Source organism: Dendrobium catenatum, unplaced genomic scaffold (genome assembly GCF_001605985.2).
Source record: "Dendrobium catenatum unplaced genomic scaffold, ASM160598v2 fragScaff_scaffold_716, whole genome shotgun sequence".
NCBI lineage: Eukaryota > Viridiplantae > Streptophyta > Magnoliopsida > Asparagales > Orchidaceae > Dendrobium > Dendrobium catenatum.
In genome coordinates, this window is record NW_021319178.1 from 15,584,440 (window position 1) to 15,599,881 (window position 15,442).

At 35.5% G+C, this 15,442-nt stretch overlaps 1 protein-coding gene across 9 annotated transcripts in view; it reads right to left on the bottom strand.

The window, feature by feature from the left end:
* Positions 1-15,442, bottom strand: part of LOC110102317 (SWR1 complex subunit 2) — a 64,397-nt gene that overhangs the window by 11,594 nt on the left and 37,361 nt on the right. For all 9 annotated transcript variants that reach the window (XR_003701202.1, XR_003701203.1, XM_020830610.2 and 6 more), the window contains one exon: positions 3,674-3,739. Coding sequence is in view for 7 of the 9 variants with exons in the window: in XM_020830610.2 (XP_020686269.1) it covers positions 3,674-3,739 (66 nt within the window). In the remaining 2 variants the exon portion in view is untranslated. The remainder of the gene's footprint in view (positions 1-3,673; positions 3,740-15,442) is intronic.

The window sequence follows — 15,442 nt, forward strand, 5'->3', positions numbered from 1 at the left end:
CAGGGACCACGATAGCCCGGGATGACAGAATCATAGGATCTTGAGCGGGTCCATCATCCATTACCCTACCATCCGTTTTAAGTGCAAGATGGTGCAATTTCTAATTTTAAATATTAAATCTCTAAACTTTTTAATTCTCAAACCCATGATGCTATTATATGTCAGATAGCACGTATCTCTACGTATCTGATTGATGACTAGCCTTAATCAAAAGTTCTCTCTCGTTATCGGGAGGAGTAATTAACTATAGGGGCTTGCGCTTATAGGAAACCAAAACTCATATCATAAAGTCCTCGCAAAATGAGGATGAAATCTCCGAGCAGTGTCTTATCTACAAATTCATCAGCTATCCCAAAATTCCTCGGAACTTAATCCATTAAAACTATCCCGAAGAAAGAAGCACACGGGCGGAGGCCGGGGCCGAATTTTTGGAGCCCACACACCATCTTATAGAATTTTATTTAAGTTTGAGGGGGAACTTTTCTATCGCACAACACGCCGATGCATTCCTCCACTTCAACTATACAACTTGAATTCTGCTAATAATATCCCCATCCATTTCACCATCACTCTGAACAATAGATCCATGATATTTAAAACGTGTACTCTTATTAATAACTTGATCACCCAAAGTCACAATCCCCTCACTAGGTCTATTGCTACTAAAATTACACTCCATATATTCAGTTTTAAATCTATTCAAGAGAAAAACTTTAGACTCAAAGATTGACCTCCATAATTCAAGTTCACCTTCAACTCCCTCTCTAGTCTAATCCACAAGAAGGATATCATCAGCAAAAAGCATACACCAAGGTACACCCTCTTGTAAATGTCTACTGAGAACATACATGACTAAAGCAAAAAGATATGGGCTTAAGGTTGATCCTTGATGTAATCCAACCGAAATAGGAAAATACTTGGTCAAACCACCTTATGTTTGAACACAAGTAATAGCTCCTGCATACATATCTTTAATCATTTGAATATAAGCGTTATTAACTCTTTTCTTTTCAAGAACTTCCATAGCACTTCTCTTGGAACTTTATCATATGCTTTCTCTAAATCAATAAATATCACATGTAGATCCTCCTTATTCTCTCTATATTTCTCCATCAAACCTCTCAATAAATGAGATAGGATATTTGAAACAAAACTCCTTCCATCTATATGGGATGTATTCTCAAAGTCTGAAAAGAAGAAGTTAAAAAGAAAAAATAATCATGAATAGAAATTAATTAGCTCTAGCTAACTACCATTAAGAATTGACACTCGCTTCTCAAAGCATGTTTACCTTTTATTAATGCCAAGCCTTGGTTTGATCACTATCAGAAATCTGGGCACACAAAGTAAACAAGCTGAAAACTTTATGGGAAGTCTGCTAATTGGAAACTTAGAAACAAGGTCATGGTCTCCCTACATCTAACGATGATCCTCAAAACAAATACCAACCCCTTTTAAAGCAAGAGCAAATTGATATGATGCAAAAGAATCTTAGCTAAATCCATACAAATCCACCCACATCTAAAATTAACACCATATCAATGGCTCAAAAAGGTATGATCTTAAATGCATTGAATTCAAAATTTGAGAATTTTCCATCCTGGATTGTGGACTCATGTGCATATATGATAAGGGAAGCCTCCATATTTCATAATATAAATCATTATTTCAACAACTACATAGTAAGGATTATGGAAGGATCTATCTCACTGCGCATGCTCTATGATTCCAAATTCAATCATATTGGTTGCCAAACTTTTTGCAATCTCTTATCTATCAGCAAAATTAACCAAAATATTAACTGTGTTATTAAACTTTTTTCTACTCATTTTGAGTTCCAAGATGTGATCTCAAGAATGATTGACCATGCTATGACAAATGTTGGACTCTAGATCTTGAATGTTAAAGAAAATTTAGAATTACAAGTAAAACATGCTTAGTATGTATCCTACCCTAAATAGAGCATAATCATGTTATAACGACACCTCTATCTTGGTCATTCTAATTTAAGTATGTCAAAAAATTACTTTCTTCTTCATCAATAAAAATCCGAGTCATTTCAGTGTGAAACTTACCAACTGTCAACGCACACCATGAACATGTATTCAATTAATAGCTTTGAGTTGTTTAAGTCTTCCTACTTACCGGAAATGTACATGGACTTATATGAAACACAAGATTAGTGATTTCATTTATTATGACACCTAATATCCTCAGTTTAATGCCAGAAAATCTTTCTAGCATGAACATCCCCAACAACATTTGTGATGCATTAAGAATACATGAATGGAGAGATGATGTCCATAAAAAAATAAGTGCATTAAAAAAGAAATGACACATGAAACTTTTATACCCTACCCAAGGGCAAGGAGCATGTTGTGCACAAATAGATTTTCAATACTAAATAGAAGCTTGATGGGAGCATTGAAAGGAATGCGGTGAGACAAGCTGCAAAACGTTTACTCCAACTTAGGACATTCATAATCAATAAATCATTGCAACAGATGCTAACATTAATTTAGTCAGAGTTATCCTCTCTTTTGTTGCCAACATGGACTAGTTTCTTAATTATCTAGCAAAAATACCTATTGAAATAAAGATCATGAATATGAGGTTTGTATAACTACGCCTGTATTTTAGATCACTAGTAGTAAATATAAAGTTTAAAAACTTAAAATTATTTATAGAGTAAAAAACAATCACCATGAACCATACTCACTGCAACAATTAAAAGACATTATTACTCTCAAAGATTGGCATTTTTTTTTTTCGTCAATAAACCATCCAAAGGTGAAATCACGATCCTCATTGTCAATGTTGATGATATTATCTTACCTGATAACATAGAAGAAATGATTGGCAGACTAAAAAAATATTCTAGCAAATACATATAAATTAAAGATTTTGGGGTTTGAAAATATTTCATTGGTATAGAAAAAGGCGTACTATTCAATACAGGAATAAATTAGAATATGTAAACATTCACAAATGTTTATTAGGTGGGATTTGTAACTAAATTAATTTTTTGGCTATAACTCAAGATAATTTGGATAAATTTCATCACAAAAAGCAAAAATAAATGGTTGATAAAAATGTTGTTGAAGCAGAATTCAGAGTCATCTAAAGATTTTAACTAATGATGATGATGTATGACAACCAAGCTATAATCAGCATTGCCAAAAATCATATCAACCATGATAAGACTAAATATATTGAGATTCATAGACACTTCATAAAAGAAAATTTTGAACAAATAATTATCAAAGTGATATAGACCCATATAAAATCTCAAAAAATTGCTATTCTAATTGAAAAAAAAATAATCTATTTTTTAAGAAAAGAATAGATTACTTTGAGCCTGTAGACAGAAAAATATCACCGAAAATATAAGATTCATTAATATAGAAAGCATAAGAAGGAAAAAGAGTACAATAACCACAATTTATCTTAAAGACATGATAATAGAGTTCCATAGTTAAACTTAAAGCAACAAAGACATCACTGAACAAAAATAATCCAAAAAAAAATGTTCATTAAAAATAATTGGGATAAGGCTAATTAAGATAACGATAATTGCTAAAAGTACAAAATGGTTATAGCACAACAATAAGCATGAAAACATATAAATTTATGATAACTATGAAAGATTTAAAGCAATTAGAGGATAACTCACCGTTCCCGAATTATCTTGAAGGCTTCTATTGTTGCATAAGGTAAACCAGTCTTAGGGTCGCGATACCTATAATTAGAAAATAACAATTATTTCAACATGTATTTTTATCAATACTTGCTAACAAAATGTAAACTGCAGATGGAACTTTCTTGATTGAATTAACAAAAAAAGGAAATATATGAAAACTACTAGCACGTCACAAACACTAGGTATTATCATCTTACTCTCTTCCTTTGGGTGCACATGTGAGTATGAGAATGTACCCTTAAATTATATTGTTTTTTTTTACAAAGGGTATATTGGGTTGTAGATATTATGGGTATATTGTAAAATAAATGTAGAGGTTTTGGGATTTGTAATGTGGTAATGCTTTGAGGAAGAAGGAATAACCAAGGGGTATAAGCAAGTCAAGCAAAAAACCTAAAAATATTTAATAAAATATATCCCACTTCTTTTTATCAAGTGATTCTTTGTAATTTCTCATTCTTCTTCTCATTTTATTATAATAATTATTTAAATCATATTTCCTCCCTTTCATAACAAATGAGGCGACTCGTGAGCCAACCCGAACTCATAAAATTAAATTCAAGCTCGAGCAGGAACTTGATTACTTAATCAAGCTCAAGCTCAAGCCAGGGGTGACTCAAGCTCGGCTCAACTTTTCTACACCCTAATAACCCCATTAACCTATTTTCAGTGTATTCATAATTCATGCATGAATTAGGAATATGCAGCTCAAAGTAGATCACGACCTCACTACCACCTACATGCAACCCTACCAACAACCCACACCTCATGTGACCACATTGATAGGAAATACTTAAGTTCGCAAGTAACCCTAACAAGAAATAGTTGAGTTCGCAAGCAACCCTAACAAGAATTGGTGAAAACAACGATAAAACTTCAAGATCTCCAATGAAAATAATAAAAACGGTAGATTGTATTATAGGAATAAAACCAAAGACAAGAACAATCAAAGATACAATTGATCCTCAATTCGAGAGGACGATCGTTCTCTCTCAATCTCTAAATGATGAATCTAGAGCCCAAAGCCGCCAAGAGAACTCCAAGAGACACTACAGGAAATTCAGCTATTACCGGCGGCTACGAACGACGGTCCTGTAGCGAGAAACTATAATCAAAACATAAAAACCTTACCTACCTTCTCATGCTTTTAAATACTCCACCTCCTAATAAAAGCTTCCTAATATAAAATAAATTCAAATTAGCCTCCTCATGCTTAAACAACCCTCTCTCTCTCTCTCTCTAATTGCCACCTCAAATTAGCCTCCTTCAAATTAGCCTCGTTCGATTAGAGCTCGACGAGCTTGAACCTATTCATGAACTGAACTCGAAAAGCAATTTTTTAAACGAGCTCGTCGAGAGCGGGTTGCCACCTCAAATTAGCCTCCTTCAAACTAGCAATTTTTCTAAGGCGACTCTCTCTAATCTTATCTTCTACAGGAGCTATTCCAACCTTTTCACGTATATGCTCATTTGGTATCCTATCTCTAAGGGTAAAGCCACTCATCCACCTGAGCATCCTCATCTCTGCCACACTTAACTTAGTACTATGCTTCTCTTTTAATGGCCAACATTCGGCACCATAAATCATTGCAAGCCTAACTACCATCTTATAGAATTTTCCCTTAAGTTTGAGGGGTACATTTCTATCACATAACAAGCCAAATGCATTCCTCCACTTCAACCATCCAACTTGAATTCTGCTGATAATATCCCCATCTATTTCACCATCACTCTGAACAAATGATCCAAGATATCTAAAACGTGTACTCTTATTAATGACTTGATCGCCCAAAGTCACAATCCCCTCACTAGGTCTATTACTAATAAAATTACACTCCATATATTCCGTTTTAGATCTACTCAAGCGAAAACCTTTAGACTCTAAGGTTGACCTCCATAATTCAAGTTTACCTTCAACTCCCTCTCTAGTCTTATCAACAAGAAGAATATCATCAGCAAAAAGCATACACCAAGGTACATCATCTTGCAAATGTAAAGTGAGAACATTCCATGACAGATAAATTTGGAAGAACAACGAGGGAAAGAAAAAAAAAATTGTTTTTTTTTCAATTATGTATAGATTGTTTCCTAATTTTTCTCTATTTAGTAGAAACATTTAATTGAAGATAAGAGAGACAATTGGAAGTGAGAAGAGATTTGAGAAGAAAAAAAGGAAGATTTTGGTATTTGAAAAATCCCCTCATTGTAAGTAAACTTTCATATGAATTTTCTTAGATTTATTTTTAAAAGAATATTTGTTTTATGAAAATTATATTGTGAAATTTTAGGAATTTTAGAAGGAAAGAAATCAAACTATAGCCTGTAGGATTCAACAAGAATGAGAATTAAAGTTGAGGTTGTGACAAAGATCGATTTGAAAGATTAAAGTAGGTAATTATAATTATAGTTGTGAAATTTTAATATTTTATATTTTCTTTCAACATTACATAACATTTCATATCATAGTTTTGCTTAAAGGTTTTACTCCTTTTTGGAAACTAGCATGTGTGAAATGATGTAAGTTTAAATGCATAAAATAATATAGATATTGTTACAACGAAAAATGAATGAATAAAATGACTTGAATGGAATTGTGTGAATATGTGAAAAAGGATGTATAAATATGTATGATACATGTATGTCTTAAGAAAGTATGCATACGAAGAAATGGTATATGAAAATGAATCAAAATAAATTAAATAAATGTAAAATAAGTAAAAAGGATATGCATGCAAACTTATATGAGTTCACCTTCGTATAGTACAAGTTGGGGAAACAACATACTCGTGTACGAAAAAGGTTATTGAAAAGTAAATGGAAATGAAAATGGTTGTACCTTTGGTACATTTAGACGGTGCTCTTATACAAGTTAAGTGGAAAAAGAAATAAATATTAAAGCTTTATAAATGTTATAAAGGAATATGATCGGATATGTATAAATGATTGAAATAAATAAAATAAAGATAAAAAAGAGAAGAATTTGTATATTGAAGGTTATATATGTATTGTATATATATATATATCATTCCATTAAATAAATATTTCAGGTAAGTCTTCAGAGATTTAGAAATGACATAAAGGAAAAAATTTATCTATAGAAGACAACACAACACTGAAAATAGGTAATTTATGAACTTTACAAATGTTAAATATTTGAGGAATTTTGTTAGTGGCTCTTCAGATAAATTAATAAAATTTAATGTTTTAAGGTTGTATTGCTTATGAATTAAAAATACAAAAAGCCTTATTCATTGATACGGGTCTTTATAGGGAGCAATTGAAAAAATGCTTAAACTTTGCAAGAAACTAGAGTCCTCCAATAAAAACTCTTTCTTCAAGAGGTATATTTTGTATTAATTCTTCTAAGTTATTCCAAAAATTTAATTTAGAACTTATATCCAAACCTACTTGAGGAGCATAAGCACTTATAATATTAACAATCTTATCATCAACAACAATCTTTAAAGCTATAATTCTATCTCCAATCCTATTCATTTTTATAACATTATCTTTTAAACTCTTATCTATAATAACACCTACACCATTTCTAGTACGACTCCTACCCGAATACCAAAGTTTAAATCCTAAACTATCAATTTTCTTAGCCTTCTCTCCAACCCATTTAGTTTATTGAATGCACAAAATATTTAACTTCTTATGAATCATAATATCTATTAATTCCATTAGTTTTCATGTAAGGGAACCTATATTCCAAGTTCCTATCCTAATTTTAGTTTCATGGACTAGCTTCTTTGCCTACATCCGTCCTTGATGTGGGAACCCTTGCCTATTTAACATTGCACCCGGGCGCCGGTGCAGCGGCCCTTGCACACTTGTCACTGTATTCAGGCCATACAACGCGTCGCTTCCAGGGGACGCCCTAGCATTAACACAATTTCTTAAAAGATTCATGTCATTATTGTTCGACAAGTTTTATGCTGGCTGTCGACTACCTAACGCAACCCTCCACTTTTCTCATCCAGGACTTGGGACCTGGCAACGGCAGTGTGTACAAGCCACATCCCAATGAATGAGTTTTTTGCCATAAACACACATCATTCCTCCTTTATGATCTCTTAGGACTCCTGCCAATCCTGACATATTAGATTGCAAAACTGATGCATCTACATTCAACTTAATCCAACCTTCAGGTCGGGGACACTAAGCTTTAGACAGCATTTGCTGATTGGAGTCCCAGTTCTTTTTTTTGTTGGGATTGAATGTGACGAACAAAAACTCGATAAAATTTCTGTTGCTACAAAAGATGATGACGGTACTATCTTTCCATGCTTTGCCTTGTTTCGAACTTTCCAGTTGTGGTAAACAGCCACTGCATATAATTTAGCTAGACCAACATGACTTTTTCCTGAATTCTGCAGTTTAGCAACACATTGAGATTTGTTTTGAAACATTGGAACATCAATTCCCCATTTCCTTAAAATATTCAATAATTCCAATAATTTGGCATAACCTGTTATGATATGTTCTGTATCTTCAACAATTCGGTAGCCACGAGGACATTCATTTCTGCAATATAATTTTCTTTGATTAAGTCATACATTGGTTGGTAATGCATCATTCAACAATCTCCACCAAAACAGGAATTCTCTTTGAGATATTTGTAGCTTCTTCATCCATTTCACATTACTCCATTCTCCTTGTTTTTTGCAATTTGCTTTATATGACAGTGAACAAATAGATCTACCCGTATCACTGTTTTTAATTCAATACTATCTTCCCCTATTTCGTTCCCAATGGGAATTTGAAGAATCAGCTCTCCCATTTCTTCAGAGAAATAATTTTCCACTCTCTCCTTATCCCACGATCCATCAGCACTTATTAGAAAAGAAACATTTTTACCGCATAGGTCTTTTGCATTACTTGTGGACGGCCATTTCTCTAGATTTTTGTCCAGTAACCATGTATCTTTTAATATGTCAATATTCTCACCTGATTAAATATTCCATCTTGTAATTGGCTTTAGATAGTTTGCCCCTTCCTTAATGTTCGCCAAGTATGAGAAGCATTCCTTTTTATTCCTTCTTCCCAAATGCAATTGCCATACCTTTTTTCCATAATTCTGCTCAATAATGAATTCTGCTTTTGTATGAAGTTCCAGGCTAATCTTGCTCTCAATGGACCTTGTCTTTCAGCTGCTCCTTGAATTCCAAATCCTCCTGAATTAGTTGTCAAGCATAATGTCGGCCACACTATGTAGTGCATCCCCTGTTTTCCTTTCTCCTTATGCCCCAAAAAGCTTCTACACAAGCGATCAGTTGTCATCAAAATACTTCTTGGGATAAGAGAGTGTGTTGTTAAATATGAAATGATTGATGAGAATGCCGTTTTTATTAACATTATTCTTCCTGCCAAAGAAATCCACCGAGTACCCCAAGAGTTCAATATTTCCATAGCTTTTTCTATACAATAGTTATAATCAATAGCTTTCATTCTCCTTAATGCCAGTTTTATTCCCAAATAATTGAACTCTTTGACTTCAGTTATTCTCATTAGTTTTTTAATTCTTTTCCTCATTCTTCTCGAAACCTTTTTGCCAAATAGAACCAATGATTTCTGTGAGTTGATTTTTTGTCATGTCCATTCGCAATAGTCATTAAAGATTTGCTTCAAAATTACAATATTTTTTCTATTAGCCTCCGCAACAACTAGTACGTCATCCGCATAGAGTAAATGGGTAATTTTCTCTATGCTTGTAGCTAATTTAATACCCAGGTAATTGCTCTTTGCTTGTAGAGCCTTGGACAATAACTCAAAGCACATTATAAAAATACTAGGAGATAATGGGCATCCCTGTCTAAATCCATATTGTGCAGTTATCCAATTTGTTCCCCTTCCATTGATTTTGATTACAAATTTAGGATTACTAACACATTGCATTATCAAATGTATAATCCTCTCTGGAAATCCCAAAATCTTCATAATTTGGTTCAATGTTTTCCAGCACATTGAATCATAAGTTTGTTCCATATCAAGCTTTAAGAGCATGTAACCCGATTTAGCTATAGAATGTCTCATATTATTCGCAATCTCTTGTGCAATAAGGCAATTATCATATATACTTCTTCCAGGTATAAAGGCACATTAATATTCTGAAATAATATTAGGAAGAAATGTTTTAATTTTGCTTATTAAAATTTGTCGGCTCCGAAAATTCGGCCCCGGCTTTCCCGCGCGCATTGATTGTGCTTTTATTTGGCGAGGGAGTTTTAACAGATTAAGTTTCGGGGTAATTTTTAGAAGGCAGATGGGTTTGTAGATAAGACACTACCCAGAGATTTCGCCCTCATTTTGTGAGGACATTATGATCTGAGTTCTGGTTTCATATAGGCACAAGCCCCTATAGTTAATTATCCTTCCCAATCATGAGAGAGAACTTTCAATTAAGGTTAGTCGTCAATCAAATACGTAGAGATACGTGTTATCTGGCATATAGTAGCAGCATTAGGTATGAAATCTGGAAGTTGGGAATTTGGGGAGAGTTTGTAGGTTTGATATTTAAAATAAAAATTGCACCATCTTGCACTTAAAGCGGATAGTGGGGGAATGGATGATGGACCCGATCAAGATCTCATGGTTCCGTCGTCCCGGGCCATCGTGGTCCCAGGTCTACTCAGTCAGAGGAGGTAGTCGACCCAACCTGAAAGAAGGATCCTTGTCGGCAGCCATGGGTTGTTTCGTCCAAGGGAACCTTGTAGACCTGGGGGGAATGTTTGTCTAATAGGACAAATTTGAATTCACCTTAGCTAACAGAGGGCTTTGTGCCCTATCGATCATATCCTATTGATTCATATCTCAAAGATTTAATGCCAATAAGGAACGTATTGGCGCTGTCCATAACCGGTATTTCGTGGTGCCATTTGACGACAAAACCACTCGGTTTAGAGGGCCCTGAGTCATAACTGTTTATCCTGCAGTGCCATTTAGCGGCAAAAACGCCGGTTAGAGGACACATAGAGATTGTTTGAGAATGGATCCTAGTAATATTTTCTAGTAGGCATTTGGCTCTTTGTGAGCTAAGGTCAACTTAAATATGTCCACCCCGGCAAGTTGTTGCGGATGGTGGATGATTTTTGCTTTAAGTGATTGACGGATTTATTTCAATTTTAAATGTTCTGGATTTTGGATTTTTTGGACATTTTGAGTGGCATTTCAAATCATTTGTGAACCCCTCCGATTGAGATTTGCATTCAACACGGCCATCATCGGAGTGTGGGTCATTCATTGACTAAACCTTGTCGACCCAATCAGCTTGCCGATAGGGGATCGGGTTTCGTAGGCTTCATGCCTTTGTGAATTTCCTTTGTTAAAGGCCTTGAAGACCTAATATTAATGTACAAAATAAATATTCCTGTCAATTTTGTGACCGCATATTTATCCGATGATTCAAACCCTGTCTACTCCTATTTACTTGCTGAGGAGGATTGGGTTTCATAGGCTTTATGTTTTTATTTAGTGAATTCTCTTGATTATAAGCCTTGAAGGTTTAATATAATTGTATTAAAATAAATACATCGGTCCCCACAACCATGTGTATTTGTTTGAATGTTTGAACCCTGTCGACTCCTATTGATCTGCATAAAAGAATCGGGTTCGAACTTGAATTCACTTATAGACTAGCGTAGCATCCCTAGGCGTCACGTGTGTACCAATAACACGCTCGTCGGGGCCCATGCGGGTCAAGATCATATTTTCCCCTTTAGTGTACCAATGTGTATACAAACTATGATGTAGGTGCAAGAAAATTTTAAAATATTTGTAGTTGTCCAGGTGATCGTCATTTGGATGCACACAACTTTTCATTGAAGAGCTTATACACGCCTTCTGTCCGCTAATACGAATGTTACGGATCTGGTGGTGGGGCGTAGCAGCTTGTAGATTGAATTGTTTTCTGCTTTGTACAGGTAGACTGTCGTGCACTACTTGCATGATTTGTGCAGATAGATTGTAGTACACTAAATAATCTCCTGCTTTGCTCATAGGCGACAAACTTTCCAGTGGTAATGTGTCTACTTTAATTAGGGGTCAAACAACCCATGACACATAAGAGTGCGCTACTTTGTTTCTTTTTGAAGACATATGTTCACGGGCTGTACGAGCCGTCTAACTTTAACAGCTGGCACGCACACTAGTTAGAGCACCCGTGACATGCAATATGACAGACACATTTTTTTATCACAAAGAGTTCAATCGGAAAATTATCAGGGATGTGCGAGGATTCTTACGTGTTTACGATGATCACAAAAACATCACATATGAAAGATAATTTTTTTTTTTACTTTTACTTTTACCCCCCCCCTTTCTTAAGATCATTACCAGCCGTATTCACTTGTATTTAAACTCGTATTTACTTTCGTATTTACGTTCATATTTCACTTGCTAGTGAATACTCTAGGAATCCAATGTCAGAGCCTCGAAATGGCATCTTAAGATCCTAAATAGATGGCGCCCGAAGGTGTATCTACTCCGTCCTTTAGCAAAGGATCCTAGGCTGGTGGGGCCCACAGGTGTACATTCCCTATCTTGTAGCAAAGCGATCCTAGGCTAGTGAGGCCCACGAATAATGTGAATTCAACATTATAAATATGAAGGAGGCTAAGCTCATTCCTTCACATTTCATTTCTGCAAAGAGCTTTAATGAGTGTTGCTACGGGGCTTAGGTGTGCGCAAGTCAAGAGTTAGGAGGAAAAGATTAAGTTCCTACTTGTTGGTGACAACTGATTCCCCTACGAATTTGGTGTAAGTTGCATCATATTATGATATGAATTTCCTTTTATATTTGTTTTCAGTGTTGGGAGCCTAGGGTGTCATGTTTTTTTTTTTTGTTAATTTAAAACTTTTAGGTGGACTTTAATTTTCTTTGAAATTGTCTAAGTCACAGGTTTTCCTGAAAGTTTCGGCAGTACTCCCACGTCGTCCCCGCGTAGGGGGCTGCATCGGAGGTGTAAAGCCTTCCCGCCTGCCAAGAAAAGCAGTCACGGTAGGTGTCAGGTGACACCGTGGCTGCAGTTCCAATCCCCGCTCGCTAACAAAAGCGGTCACGGGGTCTTTAAGCACATATTTAAAGCGCATAGCATTTTCCCCGCCTAAAGCAGTGACGGGTACTTAATTAAACAATTTTTTCTACAAATAACAAATTTCCCCGCTCGTTAAAAAAAAGCGATCACGGGTACTTAAGTTTCATGCATACGAATTTCCCCGCCTTGCTAATAAGAGCGTCACGAGTACTTAAGTTTCCTTGCTCGGTAACAAAAGCGGTCATGAGTATTTATTTCATGCATAGAAATGTAAAATGCTAGTGTTGGGCTTTTTACCTTGGGTGTGCAGTAATCGAGAAGACGACGGCAAATGACGGCGACGGTGGAAAACCTGCGATGCACAATTTAAATTTAATTATTATTATTTGTGCAATAAAATTAATCATATATGCCATTTTTTATTTAAAACAAAAGCTATAGAGAGAAAAAGGGGAAGAGAGCTCTCTTTCTAGAGAGAGAAAGAGAGGGAAAGAGAGGATTTGATGGGATTTTTTGGTGGAAGAGGCTTAGGGTGTGTAGGAGATTGGGGGAGTGAGGTTAGAGAGAGAAAATCTCTCTTTTCTAATTTTTTGAGAGAGAAAGAGAGAAGGGAAAATTATTCTCTAGGAAAGGAATTTGGAGGCATAGTGGAGAGGAGAGATGCTTGAGGTAAAAATGGAGCCATACATGAAGAGATTTCACTCTCATTCTAGAGAAAAAATTTCTCTCTAGGTTAGAGAGAGAAAGTGAGGGATGATGAATTTTTTTATTGGGAGGGTGTAGAAGGTGTAGGGAAATATTTTTTGTGAAGGGTGGTGGGTGGTTTATGGGATGGATGTAGAGATATGAAAAATTAGGGTTTAGCGTTGGTGTAGATTTAGAGAAAATGAGGTTGGAGGAAGAAGAAGAAGAAGATGAAGATGAAGGAGAGGAAAGGGAAGAGAGGAGAGGAAGAAAATGGAAAGAAATGATGAGAAATATGAAGGGAAGATGAAGTAGAAAGAAAAATGGGAGAGAAGAAGAAGAAGGAAAAAGAAGAAGAGGGAGAAGAAGAATGGAGGAAGAAGAAGAAGAAGAATAAGAAGAAAGAGAGATTACCTTGCTTGGAGGGAGAAGAGAGGCCGGCGGTGGAAACCGAGAGGGAGAGGGAGTGCAGCGGCTTCCTTGCGTGAAAATGATCGTGAGATGAGGAGAGGGGGGCGGTTAGGAGAAATGAGGGATTGAGGGTTTAAGTGAGGGGTAGTTTATATATTTTTGGGATTTTTTTTTTAGAAAAATTCTATTTTTATTTAAAGTCTCCTCTCTTTCTAATTTTTTTTTAATTATATTGCACAAAAATAAAAATAAATTTTTAATCTTGCATCGAGTTGGATACCGCATCGCCGCTCGCACACATCATCGCCTCGATTCGAGCACCCAAAATTTAAATTTTTACCGACCGTCGACCCTCATCAATATGGGTGTCGATCTTAGCTGTTTTCGTTGCTTCGGACGCATCGGCGCTGTCTGTTTCGCAAACGAGGTCATCTCGGTGATTTTGAATTTTCGGTCGACACGCGTCGAGTGAGTTTTCGCTCGATTTCGAGCTCTTTAGCTTTTGAAACTCACTTTGTGTGGTCAACTCGACACCGACACTAGTATTAGGGGTCAACAAAATCATACTTGCTGCCATTTTTAAGTTGTTTGACATAAACAAATTGGCCTTAATTTAGAACATTCCAAATCATTTGGGACTTTAGGAAGTACCATCGTCGTCTCTTTCCAATAAGCTGGCATTACACCCGTTGTGAAGAAGTTATTAATTGCATTCCATGTGTCTTCCCTTACAATGCTCCAATATGATTTAAAAAAACAAGCATTTGCTCCATCTGTGACTGGTGATTTATTGTTGCTCATTTTCATGATAGTTGTATATAAATCTTCCTTTGTGTAATCCGTGTTTAGCTTCTCTTTCATTTCTTCCTTTAAACAATTTTCCCTGCTGAATTGAGGCCAATTATAGAGGCATATTTGCATTTTCTCCATTTATTTGTGAAGTATTTCTCAAAGATATCATGTATAATTTATGGATCTGTTTCCAGTATATCATTTGCATCTACTACATGATTAATCAGGTTGCCGCTTCTTCTAGTTGTTGCATAGGTGTGGAAAAAAAGAGTATTCTTTTCACCTTCTTCCATCAATTGTATCTTTGATCTTTGTCTCCACCATGTTTCCATTCTTGCCAATGTATTGTTGAGCTCGTGCACTTTCATTCTAAGTTGAAGCAGTTTATCCGAATTTAAACCACCCTCCATCGCCTCTTCTTCTTGCATACACAAGATATCCTTTAGCAGTTCTTGCTTCTTAATGTTGAGTTCTCTCAACTTATTTTTACTCCAAAAATAAAGATGTTTTAGGGATCTTTTAATCTTCCTTTTAAGGACATCTACTGCATCCCCATAATCTTTCTTTTTCCAAGCATTAGAAATAATACCTTGTGCTGCCTCATATGAACACCATAGACTTTCAAATCTGATTTCTCTGTGCTTTCTTGGCTTCAAATTTGATAAATGAAGAAGTACCGGGCAATGATCCGATGCCACTCTAGGGAGATGTTTAATAGTTGCATAAGTCCACCATGGATTTAGAGTCAAGCCAAACTCTATCAAGTCTTTCCCATATACGAGCAAGTCCTTCCTTATTGTTGCACCATGTAAATTTATGA